This window comes from Onthophagus taurus, chromosome 1, assembly GCF_036711975.1.
Source record: "Onthophagus taurus isolate NC chromosome 1, IU_Otau_3.0, whole genome shotgun sequence".
Lineage (NCBI taxonomy): Eukaryota > Metazoa > Arthropoda > Insecta > Coleoptera > Scarabaeidae > Onthophagus > Onthophagus taurus.
Genome location: NC_091966.1, coordinates 22911157 through 22938001, shown reverse-complemented (window position 1 = coordinate 22938001; position 26845 = coordinate 22911157). Strand labels below are relative to the sequence as shown.

Genomic DNA, 26845 nt, shown 5'->3' with positions numbered 1-26845 from the left:
TGTGGATGTATTCGATGAAGACATAAAAATTGTCAAGACTAAGGCGATGGGTTGTAAGTTATTGGTGATACGATTAAAACGTTTTCCGTTCTTTAATTCCTTCATTGATACAGTACAAATTATTAAATTATAAAACGTGGAGAATCTTCAAATTTTTGTGGATAACAATGAAGCACTGCTTATTTAAGAAGCAACAATGTTTGTCTTTTACTCATCTAAAAACTATCTTATATTGCTACATATGATGAGTATCCAATAGATGAGTAGTGATGAATAGGTATTGTTCAAAATTCTTAGAACGAGGAGATTACTTAACCGGGATGTATGATCCATAATCTGTTAATCCCTAATATGCATTAATGCATTTCACCAATTAAAAATATTCAATAGATTTCTTTTATTTTAGGTATTGCAAAAAAAATCAACCAACTTTGTCTACCAAACAACTTACCTACTCGCAACCATCATCAAGTGAAATCAACCTATCCTTGTTTAATGCTGTGTGTAGGTAACCGCTGATTTCAAAAGTCAATTCGAATACATGTGCCATTGTTTTTTGTCGAGTTTCATTTGAGTACACGTTCCGTGGCATGCACACAGTGACGCCGCCAGCCCCTCCAGAGGTACTACCACACCTGCGTCCCTACCATCCATCGTTTCAATGTTGGTTGCTGTTGAGTGTTGAGACTCCTGTGGCCAGTTCGTTCGGACCGACAGTAGTAGCAGTTGGTGGTGTATCGCAGCAACCGCAGAGGAATTCCACCGTGGAATACCACGAAGGACGCGTTGCCGTTCGCTGGCTTCGGGCGCGAGTTCTTCCTATTATTTGGAACCTTCCTCGTTCTTCACTGTATTTACAATTAGAACGAAAAGAAGAAAGTTTAGAAGAAGAGGAAAAAGTGGTATATGAAAAGAAGTGCAGTTAGTGGTGGTGTTTCGCTGTGATAATGACGGTTACGTATACGGGGGAGGTACCCAACGGGAGCACATTTGGTTGTTTTTGGAAGATTTTGAGAAAGTAAGCACGTTGGTGATTGATCACTTTTTATTTTGGTTGTTGATTTTAATTGTTAATTTTTATTGTGATTATTGTATGGTTCGGTTTGGTTGTTCGAATGTGTGTCACCGATATCGGGGCGCCCATTGTTTGATGTTTGACCTACAAAATGCGACATATTCCTCTCTCTGTACTTACAGAGTTAGTTCTCTTTTAAAGAAAAGGAATTTTCCTTTTCGTGTTATTAATGAAAGTTCTTATTTAAAAAATAAATTTCTTCTAAAAAATTACTTATAAAAAGTGGAAATATTCAATTTTGAAATTTAAACGGATGATGATCAGAAAAGAATTATAAAGTTTACATAAGTTTTTGCGATAGCTGAAATGCTTGATTGCTCACAATGGTTAATACTCATTATATTTACTACCGCTAACCATTTTAATTCAAGTCAATCGTTCACACGCCGTTTCAACAATTAATTATAAGAGGACTAACCAATCTAATCTAAGATTGCATCCTGAAAAGTATGTTATTATAAATTATAACGCAATTCGTCTTTTGTGCTCTGATTTAAATCGTGATTCAATAACAATTGGTTAATGGTAACTGGGGAAGTTTTTTGAACTCAGTTCGTAGAGCTATAATGTATATACAAAGAATATCTTACGCTAGTATGTTTCCGAGTATTTGTCCTTATTTGATGAATCGTTAAAAATTACAATAAATTCGTATCATTAACCGGATGGGCTCTTTCGTTTCGCATATTACGCGATTTTTATTAATATTTGAACTTTTAGATATTTTACCTAATAATTAATTTTTCTTATAAGGTTTGCAAAATACTTTTTGCTATTATTTGAACCACAGGAAATGAAGTCATCCAATTAGAAAGTTTCGATATTATATAGCAGCAGTTTAAATAAACCCTAATGGTTTTCAGGAGCCACAACATTAAAACTATCAAAATGAATCAATCTCTATTCGGGAATGTCTCAACTCCAATCGGTTGTTGTTTTTATTTGTGCCAATTTATATTGCGTAACTACGGAAAATTTTAAGCTCGTTCAGAGTAAAATCTACGAGGTAACTCGTCTCTAAATAGAACATAATTCTTTGCTGTTGCAAAAAAAAACGACATTTTGTAATGCCTTATTAATTACACAAAGCAAATATTGACCGAAATTTGTTAATGTATCCTTGGGAGCGGACGTCGCGTGAAAGCAGGTTTGCGAAATGCTAAAATATCTACATTTTTGGACAACCACAGGTTACATATTATAGTGCGGAAATTGAAATATACGTGATCTAAACTATTAGTACATAAAAACTTTACGTACTAATACCATTTACGTTTGACATCAATGGGAGAATTTGTATACTCTCTAAATATTAATTGACGAAAAAGAGTTCGTTTAGCAATATTCATTAATATAGTAGTTATCTCTCAGTTCTGATTTATCTTTAACCACTTCGACATTGTATAGTGTTGATTGCAAGCACCCTCAACTGCAATCTTTCGGTAGCAATATGAAACATATCATTGAGAAATGTAAAAAGCCTTCAAACGATATCGACATTGGAAGTGATCTCTAAACTAATGATTTCACCTCCGTTTCATCAAACACACATTCTTTATTTTTGAACAACAATCAAGGCATATCTTTGCTCGCTTCTTTTCAATGCTTAAATCATCAAATATGATAACGTGGTTTTATTTTGTTTAATTTTGTCAATTTGTATATGTTTCAAAAGCGGTTTTCTTGGAGGCGTCTTGTTTCAGGAGAGCTAAAAGTGTCTTTTCGTCTTTTTCTCAAAATTATAAAGCATAATATGACGAAATAACTCGTGCGACGATAGCAACAAACTTTAACCCGTAATTTCCTATTTACTTTCTTAGCTGATATCTTCCTTATTATTAGAGATAGCGAAAAACTAAATGCACCACTTGAAAGCTTGAATCTTTCTCTATCAAAAACCCTTTTCGTCTGCCGATAAGTTAATATTAAGATCAATAAAAAATGAAGAACACCGCTCTGTACTTAAAATAGCTCAAAATTACCAAACTTCAAGGCCTTGTGCAATTGTTATAAAACCGAATTCTAAAAAACTGTTATCACAGTCAGAAGGAGCGCTCCTTCAACTATCTTAATCCGGGTTTTCGTCGGTTAATATCTATCGGCGTCATACTTAAATCACCCTTAATATACATCTCTACAATGGGGTCGAATTTGAATTACCCTGTATAAGAAGGTGTTGAGATCAAGTATCACTTCCGGTTAAGCGATTTGATTCAAATTTTATACTCGAACATTTTCGGTAATTTATGTAGTATAAATGAATAATACTCACCTCTAATGTTCAAATTAATAGGAAAAAGGTGTTCCTTCCGATTTAAACTTGTTTACGTTATAAAATGGATTCAAGGGCTCTCAAATCGCATAGGATCATCAAAATGTCAAGGTAGAATGTAATATACGAATAGAAACGGTGAATAATTAAAAGTGATAAATAAATACCTAAGTATCCTATTTTAGGAAAGTCACAGAGAGGGCATTGCCGACTTTAAATATATGATGATGTTGCACCTGATACGTCAATGTACCAAAATCACTGTGTGCGAATACAATTCAGGTATATAACTAACTGAAATTTATTATTATGCTAAAACCAATGATTTTTAATGTTATGTAGTAATTGTAGTAGTAGACTATTTCGTATAAACCAACATAGCGCACGGTATATTCTGGAGTAGTTAAAATATGATGTTTTATCGCAATCGACCTTTATTCTAATTGTAAGTTGTATGTTATGTAATGTTTTATAAGTTGTATTAAAATCGTAGATCTGTGTTAAGTTTTATGCTAAATTTGTCAGACAAAAGAAACCGCTGACGCCATGTGGAAAAAATTAAAAACTCATATATATGACTGACGTAGTGGGAGAGGCACTGAGGACTCTTAAAAAATGAAACAATCGAAAGAATGACGATGTGGTTTACACCTGAAGTAAAGGAGTTGATGCAAAAAAAGAAAAATAGATAAAATAGAGATAAAGATATCTCGAGATGAGATATATATATGTTACCGTCAATCTGTATAATTCAGGTACTCTATACAATGCCTAGATAATGTATAAAATACCTGGGGTGTCTAGGCAATGTATGAAATATTATGAAGATTATTGTCCCTTAGATACTTTACCTAGGTAATGTATACAATTCTTAGGGATTACGTAGAGTACCTGTTGGTCGACGGGCAATGTGTAAAATAAATAGATTTTGGTCTGTATTTATCAATTTTTACACATAATAAACTTTTTGATAATCTATAAATTATTGTACAGAAAAAGGCACCTAGTACCTTTCTGTAACTATAGTAAAATCACAATTAAATTACACTAAACTTAAAATTTTTCTGGGTTAACTAACATAATCTCATTTGCTTATAAGCAATCAAGTAATAAGTATTAAAAACTTAGGGAACAAAATAATTCTGTAAAAACAAGACGTAGATCTACTGGCCTCTCAGAATTCAGTAAGTAAAAAATATATTTATTTATTCTTACATGAGGAACTATTGTGACATTTTGAAGTGCATAAAATCTTACTTTTAAGACATGAACACTTTTTAGTATCACAGTGTTTTTTTGCAAACTGATGCGGTTCTGTACAGCTAAAGCGTTTTTTAAGCATAATGGGCAAACAACTTTAGAACCATAGCCTTCTGCCATATCTTTCTCCGGAGCAGCACAAATAGCATGAATGGGTCTATTGCATGTTCTACATGAATGAACAGCCGTTGTCTTTTCAGTACAAACACAGCACAAGAGTGGGGAATCCAATGATTGCTCACGTTCTGATACGAAATTCAGAACATCTAAGGGTTGTGCATGTACCTCAGAAGAAAGACCATCAACATTCGCAGGTTCATCAAGAATCTCGGCACTTCGAATAGTCATGTGTTCATTGTCATGCTCATCAAACGCACTTTGAGCATTTGAAGCTTCATTACGGATATCAGAACTTTCGATGACGGGGCTTTGTTGATGTTGAGCCTCTAGAAGAATCCAAGCACACACAAGATAGTGTGCTATGCAGACGATGCCTTCCGAGTGGCTGATACTGAGTATGAACTACAGTGGTTAACAGAGGCTTTTAATATTGCAGAGAACCACGTCAAGACAACAAGGTACAAAATACAAAATAGTAGTATTTTGCAATATACAAAATAGTAGTTAACAACAAGATCGTCGAACAAGTATTAAAATATGTATAATTATCTAGGAATAACTATTTCGGCTTACGGGAATGTAAGCAATATTGGAAAACAACATTCAAGAAGGCAACCAGAATCGCTGGTGCGCTAAGGCACACAATCTGGTATGTCAACTGAAATAAAACCAAGAATATAATGCGTGAAGCCTTGATGACATATGCGGAGAAAACAAGAGAGGAGACGGAAATAGAAACAAAACGAGCGTACCGAAATGAAAATCATGAGAACAATAATCAGCGAATTACCCGGCTGATGAATCACCGTAGAAACAGCGATATTGGCATGTATTTTCAAGACATGTATCAACACATCCAGGACACCCGGCTAAGCGGTGGAGGGAGAGTTGGACATCCTCATCTCAAGATGCAACGACAAATAAGTAACACCTAGCAAGCCCTAGGCTTTCGTCAAGAAAAAGAAGAATTTACATATGAAATTTCAATCAAATAGCGTAATCGGAAGTGGTACTTTATCTGATCACTGATCACACACCAATTATTTTTTGTATAATCTGGTTTCTTAAGTTGAGATAAAATATTCAAATCAACACGTTTTTTTAAAATTGTATATGTATTTATCTAACGATTGATATTTGACAAAAGTTGGTGTATTGGTGCTATACAGGTGGTCCGAAACTCAACGTCAAGCGGGCACCGGATGAGGGGCCAACCCATACCTGTTCTGGCAAAAATAAGAAAAAAATTCCATGTAGTTAAGTGGTAATAGACATATTGTTCAAAATGTTAAAAATCGTTCCCGTGTCTTTAGGTACTACGATTAGAAATGTTTGACACACGATTTATAAAGAAAAGATGGCCTGTTTAGTCAAGATTCCAAAATGGCACATCTTCTAACAAAGTTAACAGAAAATAAAGAGTAAATACAAATAGCATACGAAAGTATGAATTTTTTCAATAACGTGTTTTTTTTTGCAGAAAAACAGGCAATAATATTTTTTATGGAAAGAAAAGTGGCAAGTATTGTACCATTTTGGAAATTTGACTAAACGGGCCACCTTTTAAAATAACTTGCCAAGGGTGTTGTACTACTCTCTTTTTAGAAATAATAATAATAAACTGTTTATTGAGCCAGAAATAATGATAAGAAAAACAAGATACAAAATTATTTGACCAGAAACAAAAGAAAAAAATATAATTAACAAGGCAAAATAAAATAATCCTTATAACTAAAATAAATAAAAAAGTATTCAAATTACAATGGCTCAAATGGTATAAGAACAGAAAAGGTAGCAACACTACCACTGATTTTAACTTGTACCAAGGCAAACAAAAACAATAAAACAAAATCGCATACTGAGTAGCAATTTAAAAAAAAACAAAAACAACAAAAAAAAAGTACAATTGCGTATTAACCGCATACAGATGATAAGAACAATACATAAGGTTTTAAAATAGATTGCAAGTGTAAATAGTGAAAAGGACGGGGCCCAAAATAGAACCTTGAGGAACACCAGAAGAGCAGATTACAGGATCTGATAAAACAGAATTCAGCTTAACTGACTGAACCCTATTTGATAGATAGCTATCGAATAGCTTAACCGCATGAACATCCAATCCAATAAACTTCAAAATGCACAACAGGAGACTATGATCAAGGATGTCAAAGGCATTATTGAAATCAAGTAAAATTAATACTGTGGATTTACCCTGGTCCAGAGACCTGAGTACATCATCAGTCAAATCCAGAAGCGCAGTAGCACAACTGAAGTGTCTCCTGCACCCGGACTGCTTAAGAGGCAAAATGCAATGTGTTTCCAGATAAATATTTAACTGCTCTATCATAAGTCTTTCTAAGATCTTTGAAAGAACCGGCAGAAATCGTGTGTCAAACTTAATAGACATAAATTCTTTCAACCTTAACTCAATCAAACTAATATTCTTTTTTTGCAAAACTAATGACTTTTGTGGTTTGATTTGTGACTTCTATAGGAAGGAATACATTATTAAAAAATCACTTTTAAATTGCGTACATTTCTGACCCTAGTACCTAAAGATATGATTTACGGGAACGATTTTTTACATTTTCAAACATATGTCTATTATCACTTAACTAAGAGACATGGAATTGTTTTCTTATTTTTACCAGAACACGTATTTGGTTGGCTTCTCGCCCGGTACCCGCTTGGCGTTGAGTTTCGGGACACCTGTATAAAAGTATAAAGCTGTAATTCTGGAGTGGCCTAATTACCATTATGAATTTACAGACTATTCAGCCAAAGTTAAAAAGTAAAGCCAATGTAAAGTTTTGTACTAATAATAAATCCATCAATCGGACGTATTTTATAACACACAGTAGCATTTAAATTGGCTAAACTGATATGAATTATTCAAATATTGCATAAATTTGCATAATTGTAAAAAACTGTAAATGATGAAGTAGTCTACACGCGTTTCGGACGCAAAAAGAAATAATGATAATTTAAATGTTGGTTAAAAAGACGAAACACATTCAGATATTTCTTGAACACACACTTGTAATTTTTCATGTAAACCCCAGTTTATTATGATAATGATTCTAGAAAACTACATTTTATATTTTTCTAATTATGAAGAATGAAATTATTAATTATAAGCCGGTATATAAGTCAGTAAGAATAAGAAATTTCAGGAATGTTGAGTGTACGTAGTTCAGTTAGTTAGATGAGTTATACTATAAATAAGATATACCGGGTGTTTCAAAATTCTGTTCGGATATTTTACCCACTTATAGTTCTCATCAAGATAAACAAAAATGTCCATTGAACTTAGGTCCTTTTCAATAAAGTTCATATCTAGTCGTTTAGTCGTGTTACTAGCCATGCAAATCTGAACATATTTTGTCTTTAGTTATTGTCAATCTTACGTCACTGTCGCTAGTGTTGTTGGGTGCTTTTATTTCATGTAAGCATGAATGAATACACAAATGCAGAAATGGCAGACATGCACTTTATGTACGGTGCTGCTAATGGTAACGCTTATGAGGCAGGTCGCTGTTACTCGGAAACTTACCCCAATCGTAACTTACCTAGTGATAAATTTTACATAAAATTGCATCAACGTTTGTCGGAAGTGGGTTCTTTTAAAACAACTCTCCACGATACTGGTCGACCTCGATCTGTGAGTACTCCTGCAGTAGAAGATGATGTTTTGAGAAGGGTTGAAGAAAATCCAGGTACGAATGTAAGAAGGATCTCTGTTGCAGTAAACATTAATGCCTCTCTAGTTTGGAGAATTTTATGTCAGCAACAATTGTTCAACCATGTTCAATGAGTACAAGAACTTGTCGTCCTGACTACGTTTCGAGAAGAGCATTTTGTGAAGTGCTGTTGCAGAAGCTTGCACAAAAACCGATATTTCGTGCTAGTGTTTTATTCACTGACGAAGCTGTTTTTACAAAAGACGGAATTTTGAATTTTCATAACAATGACATTTGGGCGGATGAAAATCCTCACGCTGTTGTGCAATCAAGAAGCCAGTAAAAGTTTTCTGTAAATGTTTGGCTTGGTATACTTGGTGACCGATTGATAGGATCAACGACTCTTCCTAATCGCTTAACTGGTGAAATTTATTTGGACTTTCTGTGAAACACTTTGCTGATATTATTCGAAGATGTACCTCTTCAGGATAGGTTGCAAATATGGTTCATGCATGATGGCGTGCCTGCACATTTTGCGATCATTGTTCGTTCAATACTTTGGCCATATAGATCACCTGATTTCAATCCTCTAGACTTTTTTGTATGGGGTTACTTAAAATCATTAATGCTCCTGTTAATAACTTGGAGGATCTCCAGCAAAGAATTTACTTTAAGCGTTTTGTGTTCAGTTTTTATGTTCTGTTTGTATTTTCCCCAATTAAATAAACATTTGAAAGCCAAGGCGCTTCATTCACTAATAACACTAGAATTCTTTATATCTTCGAAAACCCTGCTTTTAGGACCTAGGTTTACTAAGACTTTTTTGTTTATCTTGATGAGAACTATAAGTGGGAACATATAAGTCCGAACATAATTTTTAAACACCCGGTATAGTATATCGAATTGCTTAAGAAATATGCTATATGGGGCCTAATAAGATATTTAATGAAAAATTCCATGGGTTGGTGTATTGACCTCATGCTGTTTATAATATATCTAGTTTGCCGTATGCAATTATTCAGATTTTGATTAAATAACTGATATTTTGAAAAGGAAACCCGGAAGTTCTAATATTAATTTTAATAACTACAAAGACTTGAACGTAATAAAACGCATTGTTTTTTCCTTATTGCTTTTCGTCTTTATTACAAAGCATGAACGACTCATTTTTTCTTCTATGCAGTAACATACTGCAACGAATTACGTGAAGTTCATAAAGCATAAGAATTATTGACTTCCTTTTCGAACAATATAAAAGAAAGCCAACCTTAACGTTCTTTTTGTGACGTTTCGAACTTTTACGCACCTTACTTGTTACAAGGATAAAATGCTGGAATTAATTCCGCAATTCCATTGACCTTTTCCTTCTCAATCGTTTTATAGAAAGAAGCAACTACCAGGAAGACGCTTTTATCTTCGGTGAACGTCCTAACCATTACTGTTCGCACTCTACAACATACGGTTTTACAATCAATTATCCTTTGGGGTATTTCCTTGACATATCTCCTCTGAATAACCTTGACTTCGAAAATGAACGAACGGGTTATGCGTCGAATTAATCGAGATGAAACACCGTTGTGATGGTGAAATGACTTGTATTAAGGTCTCTTCATGAGAAAGACTTAAGAAGAAAGAATAATACAATCGCCGTCTTTAAAGAGAAAGTATCTTGACATAAAATTGTGTATACACATATTTTAACTTGGTTCAAACGTATGTCGTTGCTATTGTGATATTATATATTGTATTATACGTCACGTGAGCGTTAATAAACAGTTGTTTGTTTGTTTTCAAACCTTAAAAGGAGTTTGATGTGCAAATAAAGCCTAATCGAGACGAACTTGTACGTTATGTGACTATAAAGTATATGAGGGATGAAGATTTAACTTTGTTTAATTATTGCACATTTAACGTGCTTATTAATTTTATTATTATAATTATGTTTGAAATGTAATGGTTTAGTCATGAGTCATAGGAAAACCATTAAATACTTCATTACAAGATATGTATCATTGCCGTTAATCCCAGGTGCAACCGACGGTGCTACATTCTTCTATTAGAAAATGAACAACTTTCATGTATTTAACCATAACAAACGCTACATAACTTTTACTTTATGTGTTTCATATTTATTTTAAAAATCATTGTTCGAAATGATATGAAAAGCAAAAAAATTAAAGATTTTACAGGGTTTATGAGTTTCGTTAATATTGTCCATTCCGAGTTTATGACGTCAATAGGCGGTTTTAATGATTCTATGTATTCAGCTTCGAAGATCAAGGTAATCCACTACAATTACCGTTGTTTATTATAATCGTTACCTTTCGAAACTTTACATGCGAATCATCGTATTTTGTGGCAATGATTACGATATACGCTGCCGAAATAATCGAAAAAGTAAATTTTCTGTACACATTATACTGTATTACAAAGCCTGAATACAAAATAAGGCTCTCTGCACGATTATCGGGTATAACACGATATAAATGATTCATTCGCGAGTTCAATCCGGGAATATTGCCAAGAAAAGCACTCTATAGTTCTATCGCGGCAGGTGAAAGATCTCGATATTGCCATTAGAATAACAATTACGCGATTGGTTCGATCCGATTTAATTTCTAACGGTATGAAAAGCCTTTAGAGTGACTGATCGAATTCCTAATTAGACCTTTCTTCTGTCTTTGATTGGTAGAATCTTAAAGAGCACGTTAATGTGAAAAATATTTTGCGGAATTTGTAACTTGTGTTGGAAAACTGTAAATTTAACCTTTGTGTGATACATACGTATGTATGGTATGTAGTATGCACACATAAACCTATGGAATTATAATTGAATTTGAAAAGAGAGTGAGTCGAGAAGGCGTCAGGTGTGGATCGTAAAGTAAAATAAAAATGATTTATTACTTCAACAATAAACTTGGATATGCAATTTGCGACCTAATTCGCTTATTAGATATGGAACAGAAGCTGGAAAAAATGAAATCGGCAATGGTTTTGTACTTTTTTGCTTACGTCATCTTCTCGGAAATTTACTTTATTATTTCAACAAGAGTTGGCAATCTGAACATTGTTGTGCTGAATGGTTTTTTATATATTCATAATGCAGCGGTTAGGAATTCAGGCTTTTTCGTCTCGGTACCAAATTATAATATGTGATATCTAGTTTTCAAGAAGGAGAACTGGTTAAAAGGAAATAAATAATAAACTTTTTGTGGTAATATTCCAGATACATTTCAATAGAACCATAATTTAATAATATACGAATAAATTTACATAAATTATTTCGCGGTGTTCGTTTTGAGTCTTTGTCGTTTTTGGTTACTACGGGGACTTTGTGATGTGTTTCATGGTATATTAAATGCTATTAACCATGTTGATAGATAAGACATTCGATTTCAACGTAAAATGGGTACGACGCGATTCGCATCGCGTCTCAATTTTTTTCTTTTTAATTTTTGCTGTTACAAGGTCACTTTACAGTCTGCGATTATTAAATATTATTACGTGCAAGTTTTACATTTCAATTCGATAGCAACAAATGTTAAAAATACAAATGTGATTGAATAACTTGGTTTTTTGCTTTAACGCACATTAAAGCTATCGTTTTATAAAAAAAGAAAAAATAAAAAGCTCATTATGATAGAAAAACCTATTGTTTCAATTTCTATTGTTGTTTTCTGAATAATCAAAATAGTGTTTGGTGGAAGTGGCAATATGTTAAATTCAGTATAAATTTCATAATTCGGACGGTAAACAATGTGAGTAATGTGGTAAAATCGATAGCGATTAAGAGGTTATGAAGGAGATTTGTAAAGTGACTCATGTAGGTTTAAGTGTAAACCGATTTAGTGGTTTCAAAAGAGAAAGAGTTTTCTGTGAAACAATTTTTAATAACGGTTACGTTATATTTAGGACATATTGCGGTTATAAACAATATTGGAAACTATTCTTACATCATATACAGGGTCATCCACGACGACCGTCCATTAGAACCTTACAGGGTTCTAACCAAAATAAAAATTTGAAAATTCAGATTTAAGTATGATCAATTGCGTTCTCTTCGACTAAAATATTCTAAATCCTAAATTGATATCTAAATTGATAAATTGAAATCGAGTGTTCTCTGATTTTTTAACAAATGTCTGCTGGAGCAGGTTTTTCTAGAAAAATTCCAATAACTCGAGAACGGCCGAATCAAATTGCAAATAGTAAAGTTATTCATAAACATTGAAAACAGACAAATCCAAATATGTAAAAATATATAGGGTGTTCCATTAAAAAAAAAATAAAGTAGGTGGCGATTCCGGTATAACCGGAAGTGCTAGAAATCTGAAAATATTTTAGTCCAAGAGAACGCAATTAATAATACTTAAATCTGAATTTTCAAATTTTTGTTTTGGTCAGAACCCTGTAAAGTTCTAATGGACGGTCGTCGTGGATGACCCTGCATAGTGTACAAAAAGTTGAGGAAAATAGGTAAAAAATCAGTAAGACTAGAAATGTATGTATAGTTTTTGAAAGATTCCTACGTGATTATTATAGGTTGTGTGCTTGCTGTAAATATCAGTTGTTAATTTAAAAGCCATTGGATGTAATCTAATCCTACGGAATAAGTTCAGTAAACAGATTGTTTGTTCAGCACTGATTTACAGCAGGTAATATCTCAAGGGTTTTCGAAATAAATGTAACAAGAAGTTTATAAAATTACCAGCACGTGCGATCGTTTGATGACTAGTTATTGTTCATCATACAAAAGTCGTACCAATGCTGTATTATTACGTAAATGTTTTCGCGTCAAAATGATAGCAAATTAAAAAAAAAAAAAAAAACAACCGCAACGTTTCGCAGTATTCACGAAAGAACGCTGCTAATTACACGTGATTGACGATTAGAATACACGAGGATCACTCTTATTTTTCCATTTTATAGGAATTCTTTCTTACACTAGGATGAAAACGCGTCGCAGTTGAATAAATTAGTATACTTCCACTATTGTTAGGAATTAAATGATCGTTAATGAATAGGATGTGATTTTGAAATTCTTGTGGTTTTAATTTCCATTGAAAACAATTTCTATTGTATAATTTTCTGTAATGTGTTTATTTTAGGGTCTCAGTCAGATTCTTTTATTAATATTGAAAACGATTTTCCCTAGTAATAAATTATTAATGATAATAGAATGGCAATATAATAAATTTTCTATTTATTAACAATAGCTGTAAATTAGTATAAAAAAGAAATTCGAAACCGGAACGAAACGTATTTAAACACAATAAGCTTTCATATAAAAGTGAAATGATTCTTGTATACAATACTAACCAAGCAACACCGTGTAGCAGATGTTAAATAAATGTGACAAGAGGTTATCCACATTTAATTAATAATGATTAATGAATATTAATTTGTATAACATCTATTATTTGATGTTGAATCTCTCAACCGATTTTGACGAACAATATCTCATTCGAAAGCATAATGTAATCCTTGTTAATATGTGTGTAATCCTTACGAAAGTCCCCAATACAAAATGGCCGATTCGAAATTTCTTTCGGATTCCACTAAAACGCTAAAATATTGCGAAAGTACACGAAAATAACACAAAAATGACCTGTTTTAGGAGGTTATAAATCGTATACCGTGTACTCGATTATCAAAATCTACACAACATTCGATTCGTCATAGTTTCTTTTATCGAAATCAGAAAACGACTGATCTCAATTCGTTCCCGTTAACCTTGTACAGCCCTCATAACGATACCGTGTTCGGCTCGTTGTTTATACGCGTAAGGACGCCCGAAAGTCTAGCCCAAAATAAGAAAAAATTAATTTGGTTAATCAAAGCACGGGTTTCGGAACACTTTAAAAAATACTTTATGATATAAGTTGTAGCAAATTTTATTGTACAACCGTATTTAGCCAGGCGCCAGCTTTCCCGGTTTAAAATTTTAGAGTACAGATTAAAAATATAGTGTTTTTTTTAGAGTAAATTTTATTCTATTATTTACTCTACTTATGGATAAACTCTATTAGAGATAATTTTTTTAATATACTCTAATGGATTAAAGTTTCCTGTTGTAGATATACATTGAACATGCTAGAGTTAAAATTTAATTCTTAAAAGTGTTGAAAGTAACTCTAAATCCAGACAAGCCCTAACAAGTTCACAACCTTTCTTGCTTGAACACGTGGTGATGTGAAATGAAAACAAGGCGTGTTGTTCACTTTGTTCTCAACGGTCCCGTCGTTAGTACCTATCTTGGTTATAAACGAATCGGTTATTATAGTGTTAAGGATAAAGGATAGTGAAACAGTTCAGCTTTTAATAGAATTTAAAAAAGAAACAAAAATGCAATTTGGACAAGAATTTGGATAATAAAACTCTGAAAGACTGTATCGATGAATTTCCATCAGAGTTCCAATTAAAAATTTCCAAATGCTTTAAATATTTGTATTATTATAAGAAGAGGATGATTCTATGTACTGATCTGACTAAAGAGAAATTGTCACAATATTAGAAATAGATGGAAATAGATTTTTTGTAACAAAAATGTTAACAATTATTTATGTGGATATAGTAAATGCATTCAAAGTGCAAGTTCCTATTAAAAAAGACTTAAATATTGTAGATTTAAATCTCCTGATATATAAGGAGCCGTTCAATTTAGCGCAAACGCAATTAGAGGCTGATTTTTATTTGATATTAAAATATGATTTTTTAGTTTCAGTTTTCGTGTTAGTAGTTTAAGTGTTAAACCTATTTTGTGAACACTGTCTATTTTCTTATAACTCTATTTAGAATATACCTAAATCTAATTTTGCGTATATTGCTAAATCTACGTAGATTGTAGCATTCTATTAAGAATATATCAAACGCTAATTTCGAGTGCACTGTAAAATCTGTATTGATTATAATTTCAACTCTACCGAGATTTTATATGTAATCTGTGTTCACTCATCGTAGAGTTAATAATTCACTTTGCCATAGATTCATTTAATCTCTAAAATTTACTCTAACAACCGATTGAAATATTTACTCGAAAAGTGAATGGACCTCCTGGAAACATGTTAGATTTAAAATAGAGTTAGTTATTTTTTACCGTGTGTCTTTGGTTATATTTCGAGTTATTCCGGGTGTTTCAGAATTGCACGGCACTATTTTTGGGGTGTATTCTTCAGCACAAAATAAATAAAAAAATTCATATAAACATATGTCCCAAATTAATTTATTGTCGAGATATTTAAAGTTGAAGTCAAATATTTCAAAGTATTGCGTTAATCAAGTAGCCATGGGCAACCATCGCATATTGTTTTTTTTGTTTGACAGATGATTAAATATCTACTATTAAATGTGTTATTTAGTGCTTAACACTGTTGGTGTAGTGGTTTTTTTAGTGCTATACGAAGAATTTAATTTTTAGTAGTTATCATGGGCGACACCAAAAATTTGTTCATTTTTGTAGAGCAATCAGACATATTGTTAATTTATCGCCATAAATTAACAACATGTTTGAAGTCATTGAAAGATGTCTTAGGGAATCTCGAACGCTAAAACCTACACGAATAAACGTTGCACAGAGAGAAATATATTCTTGAACGAACATTATTACTCTTGAGTCAAGCTTATCATATTCTTATACAGTGTGTCCCCGGATTGTGTCCCCGTAAGGTATAATTGACCATAAATTTTTGAATTCAAATTCCATCTTTTGCAATTAAAGTCTGGATGTCATAAAACGAAATATAACCAAGTTTTACGTCAAATATCCTCAAAGTACCAAAGTTATCGCAAGAAATTTGTTAACCGTTGCAGGTAAAGTGGTCTTTTTGAGCAATGTACAACAAAAGTTGATTAAGATAAAATGTTTGTTATGTTAAATTATAGCGATATGCCGAATTTTATTAATTTAGGATATAAAAGCAAAATGCAGATTTTTAAATCATAAGATTAACAAAACACTTTCGATTTAAACTAAATACCAACACTAACAAGAAGATCATTTTGTTGAGTGAAGAAAAACCGCATATTCTCAAAGCAAGTATACAAATATTCTTGATTCTCAAGAAAACGAATTCTTAGTAAAAGTAAATCAATAATCTTGAAAAAGAGTATCTTAGTGTTACGTCAACAACCCCATTTTCGTATCGAGAATAGATTTCTTAAGTCTTGAATAACGTATCTTTCTTTTTAGAAAAACTTATTCATGTAACAACAATCTTGTATAATTCTTCATTTGAGCATTATAAATTATTGACGCAAGAATGGATTTTTTGATACAAAAAATTGATATTCTTCGATACCAAGAATGTCATATTCTTCATTCGATTATATTTCTATTCTTAAAACAAAAAAATATTTTTGTTTCAATATTATACTTGTTTTTAAGAAATATGTTCAAGAATAAATTTTTCTTGAGAGTCAAGAATAATTTCCGTGTTTCAGTGTGGTCGACAAAGGTTTCGACAAACTGCTAACGTTCAAGAAGTCGAGTATGAATCGATGCTGTTCAGTTATCTCCTAGTACTAGTACGTTTCAATGTTTCGATTATAAGCGTATGGCGAATATTGCGTGAGTAACAGTTGTATCCATATCACGTTACACATGTGCAAGATTTATTACCAGAAGACTACAACAAGCGCAGACATTTCTGCCAGTGGTTAATTCGACAATGTACACGAAACCCTAACTTCCTGAGCTGTCTCCTAGTTCCTGACGAATCTTGTTTTACTAATAGAAACGGGATTATTAATTTTCGAAACACCCATACTGTTTCCTTAAATGTCTGGTGTGATCTTCTTGGTGACAATCTCATCAGCCCTTTCTTTTTACCACCCACGCTTTAATGTTTCTTTATTTATGCAAAAAAGTGCATGCACTCTTACACCTGTCAAAACACATATTATATATAGTAATTAAAACTACAGAAATACTCAAAATTTACATATCGTCAATATTACAATTTAAAAATTCTTGTGTGGAATAAAACGCATTTTTTAACAGGAATACTTTTAACCGTGCATTAATTTCAGTGGAAGGTAACTCAAGGACCGCTCTGGGTTCTTGACAGTCTGAAATAGTCTGGGCAAAGATTTTCTCTCCCTCGTGTATTGTGAGAATGAATATTAGAAAGTTCTCTGACCAAATTGTGGTTCTCCATAACGTACATAATACAACGCAATATATATAGCGATGGCACAGTGAGAATAGACAAAAGCAGGGCGGCAATCATCCCTGTAAGCTATACCTGCCAGAACACGCACAGCCATATGTTGTATTTTAAACATTGTTCACTCCCGGGATCAGCACCTCATGCAAGAATTGAATAGCTAAGTAATGAGTGAACAAATAATGCATAGTAAGCGTTTTTCGCCACACTTAGCGAAATACCAGTAGCAAGTCTACGCAGTAAATAAATATTTTTACTTATTTTAGACTCCATACAATTAAAATGATTGGAAAAGCGCAATGAAGGGGCGGTGATATATGTTCCTAAAAACCACAACCACAAAACCGCAATCCTTACCACGGTAGGATTGCGAGCCACAAGCCTACGGTTAAGGCCTACAGCTAAAGTTGGACAGTTTTATCGTCATTCAGACACAGCTCATTGGCTACACACCAATCACGCGCCCTCGACAGCGCCTCTGTTGAAAGGTTTAATGTCATCGTAGTTAGATCCCCGAACCAACAGTGTGGCATCATCCGCATAAAGCAGGCACTTTAAAAAAGTTATGTCTTTACTTACGTAATAGGGAAAATCGTTAAAATAAATAAAGAATAAAAGCGGGCCAAGTATCGAACCCTGTGGCACTCCCCTAGTTACACTCACAGAGCTAGAACTTAGTTCACCTGTTTTTACAATTTGGGATCTACGCAACAAATATGGGTGTAGCAAATTTATAGTTATATGATCCATATTATATTTAGTTTCTAATTTCTGCAATATTTCTGCTTTTCGGAATATCTTACTTGAATTTTTTGCAAAATAACTTGTATGAGCTCCTAGAAGACATTCCGATTTCCGATAGGCAGGGAATGTGGTTTATGCATGACGGTGTCCCTTCACTTTTCTCATCTTGCCACTGATTATTTAAACAGAGCATTAGTAGCACAGTAACCAATGGATTGGTCGAAACCGACTTGTGAAATGACCACTACGGCCTCCTGATCTAACACCGTTAGATTATTTTGTGTGGGGCTGGATGAAATCTATGGGTTACTTTACGTCTATCAGCATCCAAGAAGAGCTAAGAAATCGCATCGTGGAAGTCGCAGTAATTATCAATGGCCGTCCTGATGCTATAAGACTTGCCAGAGAAGCGTGGATTCATCGTGCTCAATGTTGCATTCAACAAAACGGGAACCATTTTGAACATTTACTCTGACCGCTTCATTGACAAATTAAAATTTTTCATTTTCAATATTTCGGTAATAAATTAATTTGAGACATGCAATTCCGTGCAATTCTGAAACAGCCTGTATAATCGATTTAATATAACTTAATGTTTTCTTATTGTGGATAAACAACGAGCCGAACACGGTGTCGATCTGAAGCCCTCAGATCTCTCTTTCCATTAACCTTGTACAACCGTACAAGGTTAATAGAAAGAAGTGAGATAGGGCATTTCATTATTTCGATAGAAGAAACTATGGCAAATCGAATGACGTAGACCTTTTTAATATAGAGTTGGTACATCGTTTACGAGTAATGACCACATAAAAAAAGCATTTTTGTGTTATTTTCGTGTACTTTCGCAATATTTTTGCGTTTTAGCAGAATTCGAAAGAGATTTCGAATCGAGCATTTCCACTTTCGTATTGGCCAAGGATCAAAGTTTTCAAATAAGATACTGTTCGTCAAAATCGGTTGAGAGGTTCTCTTATAATCAAAATAATACACATATAAAATCCTATCTAATTAGGGGCTAACTTCGCATATGTCTTAAATACTTTCACTGAACTGATTATAATTTGCAACGTAAAGGAATGTTCTAATCTGTATCAAGGTTGAACACATTGATTAATAACTCATTTTTCTTTTTTTAATTTTAGATGGAGAGGCAGTGTTTACAAACTGGTATGGAGAGAACTCTTAGCCTACTTGTTCCTATATTATTCCATAAACTTTATATGTAGATACGCTTTGAGCACCGAACAAAAAAGGTAAGATCGTAAAAGAAACACCGATTATTTCCTATACTATTAGTGAGACAGTGTTAATTTTTTTATAATGACATTTATTCGTTGTTTAAGTCATAGATATAAATAGATAGGAGTAAATATTATCGATTGCTTTAACGAGAATGATTAAAGGCGATAGAATAATCTAACATAAGTCTATCAACTATTATTTTGTTGATTTTTTCTTTCATTGTTTTTTTTTGTAGGACGTTCGACAAAATTCGAGTGTACTTCAGTCAGCAAAGCGAAACCATACCCATGTCTTTTGTACTAGGATTTTATGTTTCGTTAGTTGTTAAGCGATGGTGGGAGCAGTACAAATTACTTCCATGGCCTGATACCTTGGCGTTATTTGTAAACGCTGGAATTCCTGGAATGGTAAGTCTTAAATTTTACACCTTAAAATTTAAATGATATTTGCGTGTGTGATAGCCCGATCCAGAAATGTGTCTGATGTGCAATTTTCCAAAATTATCAACTCCAAAAAAGAATTACATTTTATATAGCGTAATATCGCTTTAATTAAAAATAAAATTCTTTCATTGTATTCGAGTTATTTAATATTTGTAAAGAGAACGTGAATCGACACCGCAAGAAGTAGTGATAACATACATAACAACTTCAACGAAAAAATAAAAATGTTATTACCGTCTATTCGCCATATTTCTTAGAAAATCAACTTTCGATTATTATCCTCCAAGTTGTTAATGTTTGGTATGTCAATTAAAACATTCGTTTGTCGAAGAATTTCAATAGGACAATATTGTCGAAATATTTTCACTTAGAACAATAATAATCGAAATATATCCTGAATAGATGAGTCTTTTTTAGATAGTCTGTGGTAGTGCTCATTTAAAATTCAATTATGACGTTTGGATAAATGTATATATTTTAAAGAACCATTGAAATTTGCTTTAACTATTTAGTACTATGTATAGATTGCTGCCGTGTATTCTTAGAAACTTTTTTTCTCGGAGCGTATGCTGAAAAAAATTTTATACTAGGTATATTCAAGGATTCATTATGGCATTGTCGATTTCAATTGCTTCTTAGAAATAGTTTTAAGCAATTTTTAAATCTATTTTAAGCGATTTTAAGCTCTTCTAATGAATTTTTAGAAAATTTCTTTTTTTGAACTGCAGCAACGGTAAAAGCGAAGTCAAAGGTCGACCGTCAATTTCAATTCGCATTCACTTCGAAGTTAAATACTGTTAATAGGAAATTATTTGTTTTTTTTTGATATAGAAACGACGTGGAATATAATTGTGTTAAAATGTGAATCAAACAAAATTTAAAAGATATTTAAGAAAACACTCTAAAATTTAAAATTTATTGCCGAAATCTATAAAAACTTCACGTTACTCCTGGAAAAAATTACTCATTTAAATTCCCGAAACAAATACTTATAGTAACCTTTAAAATATGTCGATGACTTATAGTCAAAGATAACTCACAGGAAATGAATTTGGGGACCAAATATGTGTTATAGACAAACTAAATTAAGGTGTTCCCACTATTTTTAATATATTTTTTTGCTGTCGCTTTATCAAGTGATTCAAAAATTTTAACTAAAACTAGAACTTACACTAGCACCAGACCTAAGCACTAGACTTCGTCGAGTTAACTAGCATTTTCCCTGTGCTATATGTTGATGGATCTCTTGCTTTAGAATTAATTTCTGGCTCTGGCTAGCACCTTGGTCTTATCGAAATCTATCGTATGTCCCTTTTTGTGGCAAAGCTCTGCGGCTCCCGACTTTATTTAGTCGGAAATGCTCCTTGATGCGTCATTCGATGGTATGTCCACTTTGACCAAAGTAATGCTTCCCACAGTTGCATGATGGCCGATAGACTCCCGTTCCCTTTAATGGGGTTACTTTGGCTTTAGCTATCGGAGCGTTCCGAATCTTACTGACCGTACCGTATCATAACACGATATCGTTCTTTTTCAGACACCTCGTAATCCGCGCCGTCACACTAGAAACATAAAGGAGGCAGATAAAACCAGCTGGTGTAGTACTTACCTCGTCTTCTCTTTGTTTGCGTTGCTTGATGGCTCGCTCAGAGTGTAACCGTTCTTCTGGAGTACATCTTCTAGAAATGCTTCTTCTTTCTTTACATTCGTTTCGTCATATATCCTTTCTGGTCGCTGGATTTGGATCATTGATATCTTCTGTTGTGTGGACTATGCCCCCCTCTATCTCTCTAGTGAGATTAACATCCAGGAACGGCAACTGTTTTTGCAGCTTCAATTTCCACTGTAAATTTGATCATGGGGTGCTGGGAGTTCAGGTGGTCTAGGAATTCGTGGGAAGAGCTTTGGACTCTTCCTTAACGCTTCTTTGTCAAACATCTTCCTGTAGAAATTGGCGATTACCAGTGGCAAAGGTGATCTCTTGGCTGCCCCTTCGCATTGTTCGTAGAGTTCGCCCTTCCATTTAAAATATGTAGATGAGTATTCCAATTGTCCTGGAACATACTTCGGTAAGCCGACTGGGATGAGTTTCTGGAGAAGACTATTCACGGTATCTTTATCTGGTACTCTGGTAAATCCTGGGGATCAAACTTTCTATTTTTGTTCGATTCCACAAAGTACGTAGAATCTCTGATATATGATTCTGTTCTTCCTGGAAAAGGTGACAGAATCTTGGCAAGGTGTTTCGCCAGCTGATACATTGAAGAATTTATGGTACTGACAATAGGGCGTGGCGGGTCATCCGGTTTATTGATTTTAGGTAATCCATAAATTCTTGGTGATACTGGGATCTATACAAACACCTTCTCTGTTGTTCTGCTGGTATGTCTATAGATTTCACAAGTTCTTTTATTTTTCTTATTATCTTCTCGGTTGGGTGTTTCTTGATTTTCGCATAGGTGGCTGGATCCAAAAGGCTCGTCATGTTGTCGTATTCTTTCCTGTCCATGACTCTGATCGTCCATAGTGCCCTACTTTTGTTGATTGTAAGATTTGATTTGGGGATTCGTTGAATTAAGTACTCTCGCCATATTTTATCGAATTTTCTCCGATTTCACCACATGTATTTTGCGAATAGTCACTTCCACATCGCAGATACTTTCGTCTTTCAAACCATCATCGTAGTGATTGCGTAATTCAAACCTTTGGCGAGCACTGTAGTTTCTTTCACTGTTAATGGGACTTTTGATGGGTTGATGTATAATTTAGTGCAAAACTTCCCAGAAAATAAACCTGGGTCATCTTTAGAAATAAAACTAGAAATTTCCGGGTTATGTCGGTCCTATATTAAAATATTATTATCGAGATGTCTGGAGTATTGGTCTAGCACCTTTGCTGAAACCACTGTTGGAATGTCCAGAGGCATCCGTTGAAGCACTTCCTTCAAATGTATCTCATCAAAGTAGTTCTGGGAGTTGATCCCTCTGATCCACAAAAATCAGCAGTGTCTTCCCGGTCGAAATCACTCCAGTCCAAACCATGACCCCTCAGGCATGACTTTCGGGAAACGTAGCGACTACGCTCATTCGCTTAATGAACCGTTCGCGCAAATATTCAAAAGTGGCCTTCATCTGTTCCAAGAGGAGCCTTAGCAATTTTTTGAGATTTTTTTTGGAATGTCATGGCATTATTTTTGTTACGTTCCCGGACTTGTGACTAGTGACACCCTGCAGTTAGTCTTGAGTTAGCCTCTTTTGATTTTCCGTTGAAATCATTAGGGCTGGATTTTCTTGGGAGATCCTGCAATGAATAAGACATGGCCTAGTCACTACTTTGATCTAAATGAAGCTGGTGGAAATGTGAACCACAAGTTCCAGAAATTCTTTGTTAATGGATTTTAAACGAAGATGATGTTGAAACAAAAAATTTTTTGCGAATCGTTTGGTATATTTTATTATTTGCATGATAAAAAGTACATGATCTTAATATTTTCTCGCTATTTGTATGCACGAAATTTGTTTTTGGAAATAATGATGCTAAGAGCGATATTTAAATAAACAATATATGTGAAGATTTGTATATGTATTATTGTAAGATTATCCTGAATTAATAAGATTTATAAAACGCAATGTTTTATCTTTAAAGGTTTTAATATTCGTTCTGTGTGGTATACTATACGCCGAAATCCAATTTTATTACATTTCACAAGGCTATCATTACGTCAACGATTTCGATTGTGGGACAACTGCTGTTCAGGCATTTATTGTAATTTAGTTTTGTTCCAATTGTTGTGTTTGATATTTAATACTTTCTTATGTTCTTGGCATTTGCTCTTTAATTTGTTTTTTTTTTCGTATTTTTTATATTACTTTTATTATTTATATTTAAATTCCTGCATACGTTAAATATGGAAATGATGTTTTTACTTTTCGTATAAAAAAAAATATGTCAACTATCGAATATACAGGTGATTCAAAAAACCACTGACAGACTTTTAGAGCAGGTAATACATAAAAAATTAAGATGAATTGTCTTAATTTTCAGTGGGCTCACAAATCTCTCCTTAACGAGATATAGAGCATCAAAGTTTCTTTAAAATTAAACATTATATGCAATAAAAAACCCTTTTTTAAAAATATTTTCTACGTCACTGCTAATTTTCTCAAACGAGCAGTATTTTTTTTAAACTGATCAATTTATCAATTATCTATCAAATTGGTCTCTTACAAGATACAATTTACTCTTTGATTAAAGCAACAGTTTTTAAGAAAAACACGTTTGTAGAAAATTTGTTCATTTTAGTTTCTCATCGTAGGCTTCTGCTATTCAAAATAACATTAGACATACAGTGTCAATAACAAGAGTGCAAGTGAATTCAGTACACTAGCTTATAAACTTCTTTTTGTCATTTTTACGGTTATTTTGTAATTACTTCTGCTAGTTCGCTATTATCGATAACAGTAAGAATTACGAATATTTATTTCATGACATCACAGATATGCATCTATGTTATGTTATTTATCTATACTTGCGAATTTCTTTTGACGTGATACAGTTAGACGGTACAGGGAAATATTTCGTGCACGAAGAACACAAAAGCGGCAAATGTTTAATAATATCGATAGAAAATTAAAAGAAATAGGTAAATTAAAACCAACCAAAATTAATTCTGGACGACGGCGTTATGCTAAAAGTCCGAAATCTCAGAGCAAATGGTTCTGAGAGCAATTGAAAATAATAATATGTTAAGTACCCGACAAATTTCTCAAAATTTGTACATCTCACAATCATCTGAATGGAGAACACTTCACGAACAACAATTGCATTCTTATCACTTTCAACGTGTTCAACATTTATTACCGCAAGATTACCCATCAAGACTAGAATGGTCACGATGGCTGCTTGGCACACTTGCAGAGAATTCCAATGTTTGCACTAATATCATTCACAGATGAAGCCTCGTTTACGAGACAAGGAATAATTAACTTCCACAATAATCATTTATGGAGCGACGGAAATCCTCACGCCATTCGAATAATAAATTTTCAGCATGAGTCTTCAATTAACGTTCATGGCATTATTGGCGACACGCTCATTGATCCTATTAGGCTACCAAGTAGACTAAATGGCCAGTCTTACCTTAATTTTTTAATGCATGATTTGAATACCTTGTTAGATGAAGTACCACTGGCTGTGCGCACGATTTTTGAAAGAATAATGAACAATTCCAGCAACTTCTCTGATTTTTTGGATTACTTCCAATTATTACGATTACGTTTTTACAAAATAAATTTGTTTTTTTATTGTTTACATTATTTCATTCTGACAAAATTAGTTGAATTACTTAGAAATCGTTGCTTTTATCAAAGTTTTTTAAGAAACCAATTAATAGATAAGATCACTTTACACGGAAATAATGTCCGTTTGACAAAATTAGCAGTGGCGTAAGAAACATTTTTAACAAAGGGTTTTTTATTGCAGATAATGTTTAATTTTAAAGAAACTTAGACGCCCTACATCTCGTTAAGGAAGCATTTGCGTGTCCATGTATATTAAGACTATTCATCTTAATTTTTCATGTATTACCTACTCTAGAAGTCTGTCAGTCGTTTTTTGAATCACCTGTATAAGTAATTTTTTGGTCACCTCTATAGTATAGAAGTAATGTTATAACCTAATTTAATTACATTTTGCAACACGATTTCATTTTAAATTATTAAAATATCTAAACGCTAAAACGGTTTTTGTACAAAATGTAGAATCAGAGAAAGCAAAACCTTTCACATTCGCTATAATGGTCGTTAGTTTCGCAAGTGTTCGGACTCTATATATAAGTATATACGAGTCAGAGGAATTATCCTTACCGAAATCACTGTTAACCTTATAGAAAATAGGGATTTCACCTCCGAGGAGTCACGTTAACCAGTGGAAAGGGAACTATCTACACAAATCATTTCGATTGTCGTTCTTGGCGCATACCAGATGAGGTTTGCAATTGTTGTGTTTAGAAATGATTTTGTTTTCTTTTTGCGTATATCAATGATGATGTAACCTAATACAACGGACGTAGTGTAACCCAAATCCTACAACACGTACGAATTTGATAAGCCACCAACGAAACAATGCGAATATTGTAATTACCAACGCAAGATTTTTAAACAAGTAGGTACGTTGCGTAATTCTGTCGTAGAATATAAAATTCGACTCATATTAATGAAATGTTTTGACACCGACATCGAAAAAGATTAACTAGAAACAAATATGTACATAAATCTATTTGTAAATTACGTTTGCAATCTCAAACGTAATTTTTTAAGTTGATTTGTTTTTAAGTACGGTTGCGGTTTTGTATAAGAGAATAAAAGATACTATTATGATACTAATTTTTTTCAGTAGGTTAGTTTCGTATTAATCATGTCATCTGACATGACAGTGTGACAATAACTAGAATGGTCAAATCTTCTTATCATTATAGCTCTTGTATTGTCTAATTTTCAATATTTTGTATATTACGTAATTTTTACTTTTCTAATTTATGAGAACTATAAGTCGCATTACTATTATAGCATTTTTTTTAATGTAAACATTAAAATTTAAGTACCTCATGATTTGAGTTAGTCTTCTTGGAAAATATTAACGTTTATAGATATTCCCGTTAATTATGTTGGCAAGGTTGATTATTTTTCCCTTGTATTGTGTAGGTGAGTCGTTATATAATCATTAATGCAAAAATTGAAAATTATTAATTAACGCAGTAATCATTAATTAACCTTGGAAATGCGGAAGTTAAATTTCACGTATTAAATTCAATATTGAATTTTTAATATAAAGTGTTAATAAGTTTG

General features: G+C 33.1%; 1 protein-coding gene across 1 annotated transcript in view; it reads left to right on the top strand.

Annotated features, from left to right (window-relative positions):
* Positions 1–683: 683 nt before the first annotated feature.
* The window catches only part of LOC111429454 (bestrophin 2), a 60587-nt gene continuing 34425 nt past the window's right edge, over positions 684–26845 (top strand). The window contains exons 1-3 of the mRNA XM_023065363.2: positions 684–1018; positions 19458–19568; positions 19793–19964. Of these exons, the coding sequence (XP_022921131.2) occupies positions 948–1018; positions 19458–19568; positions 19793–19964 (354 nt within the window). The 5' untranslated portion in view covers positions 684–947. The remainder of the gene's footprint in view (positions 1019–19457; positions 19569–19792; positions 19965–26845) is intronic.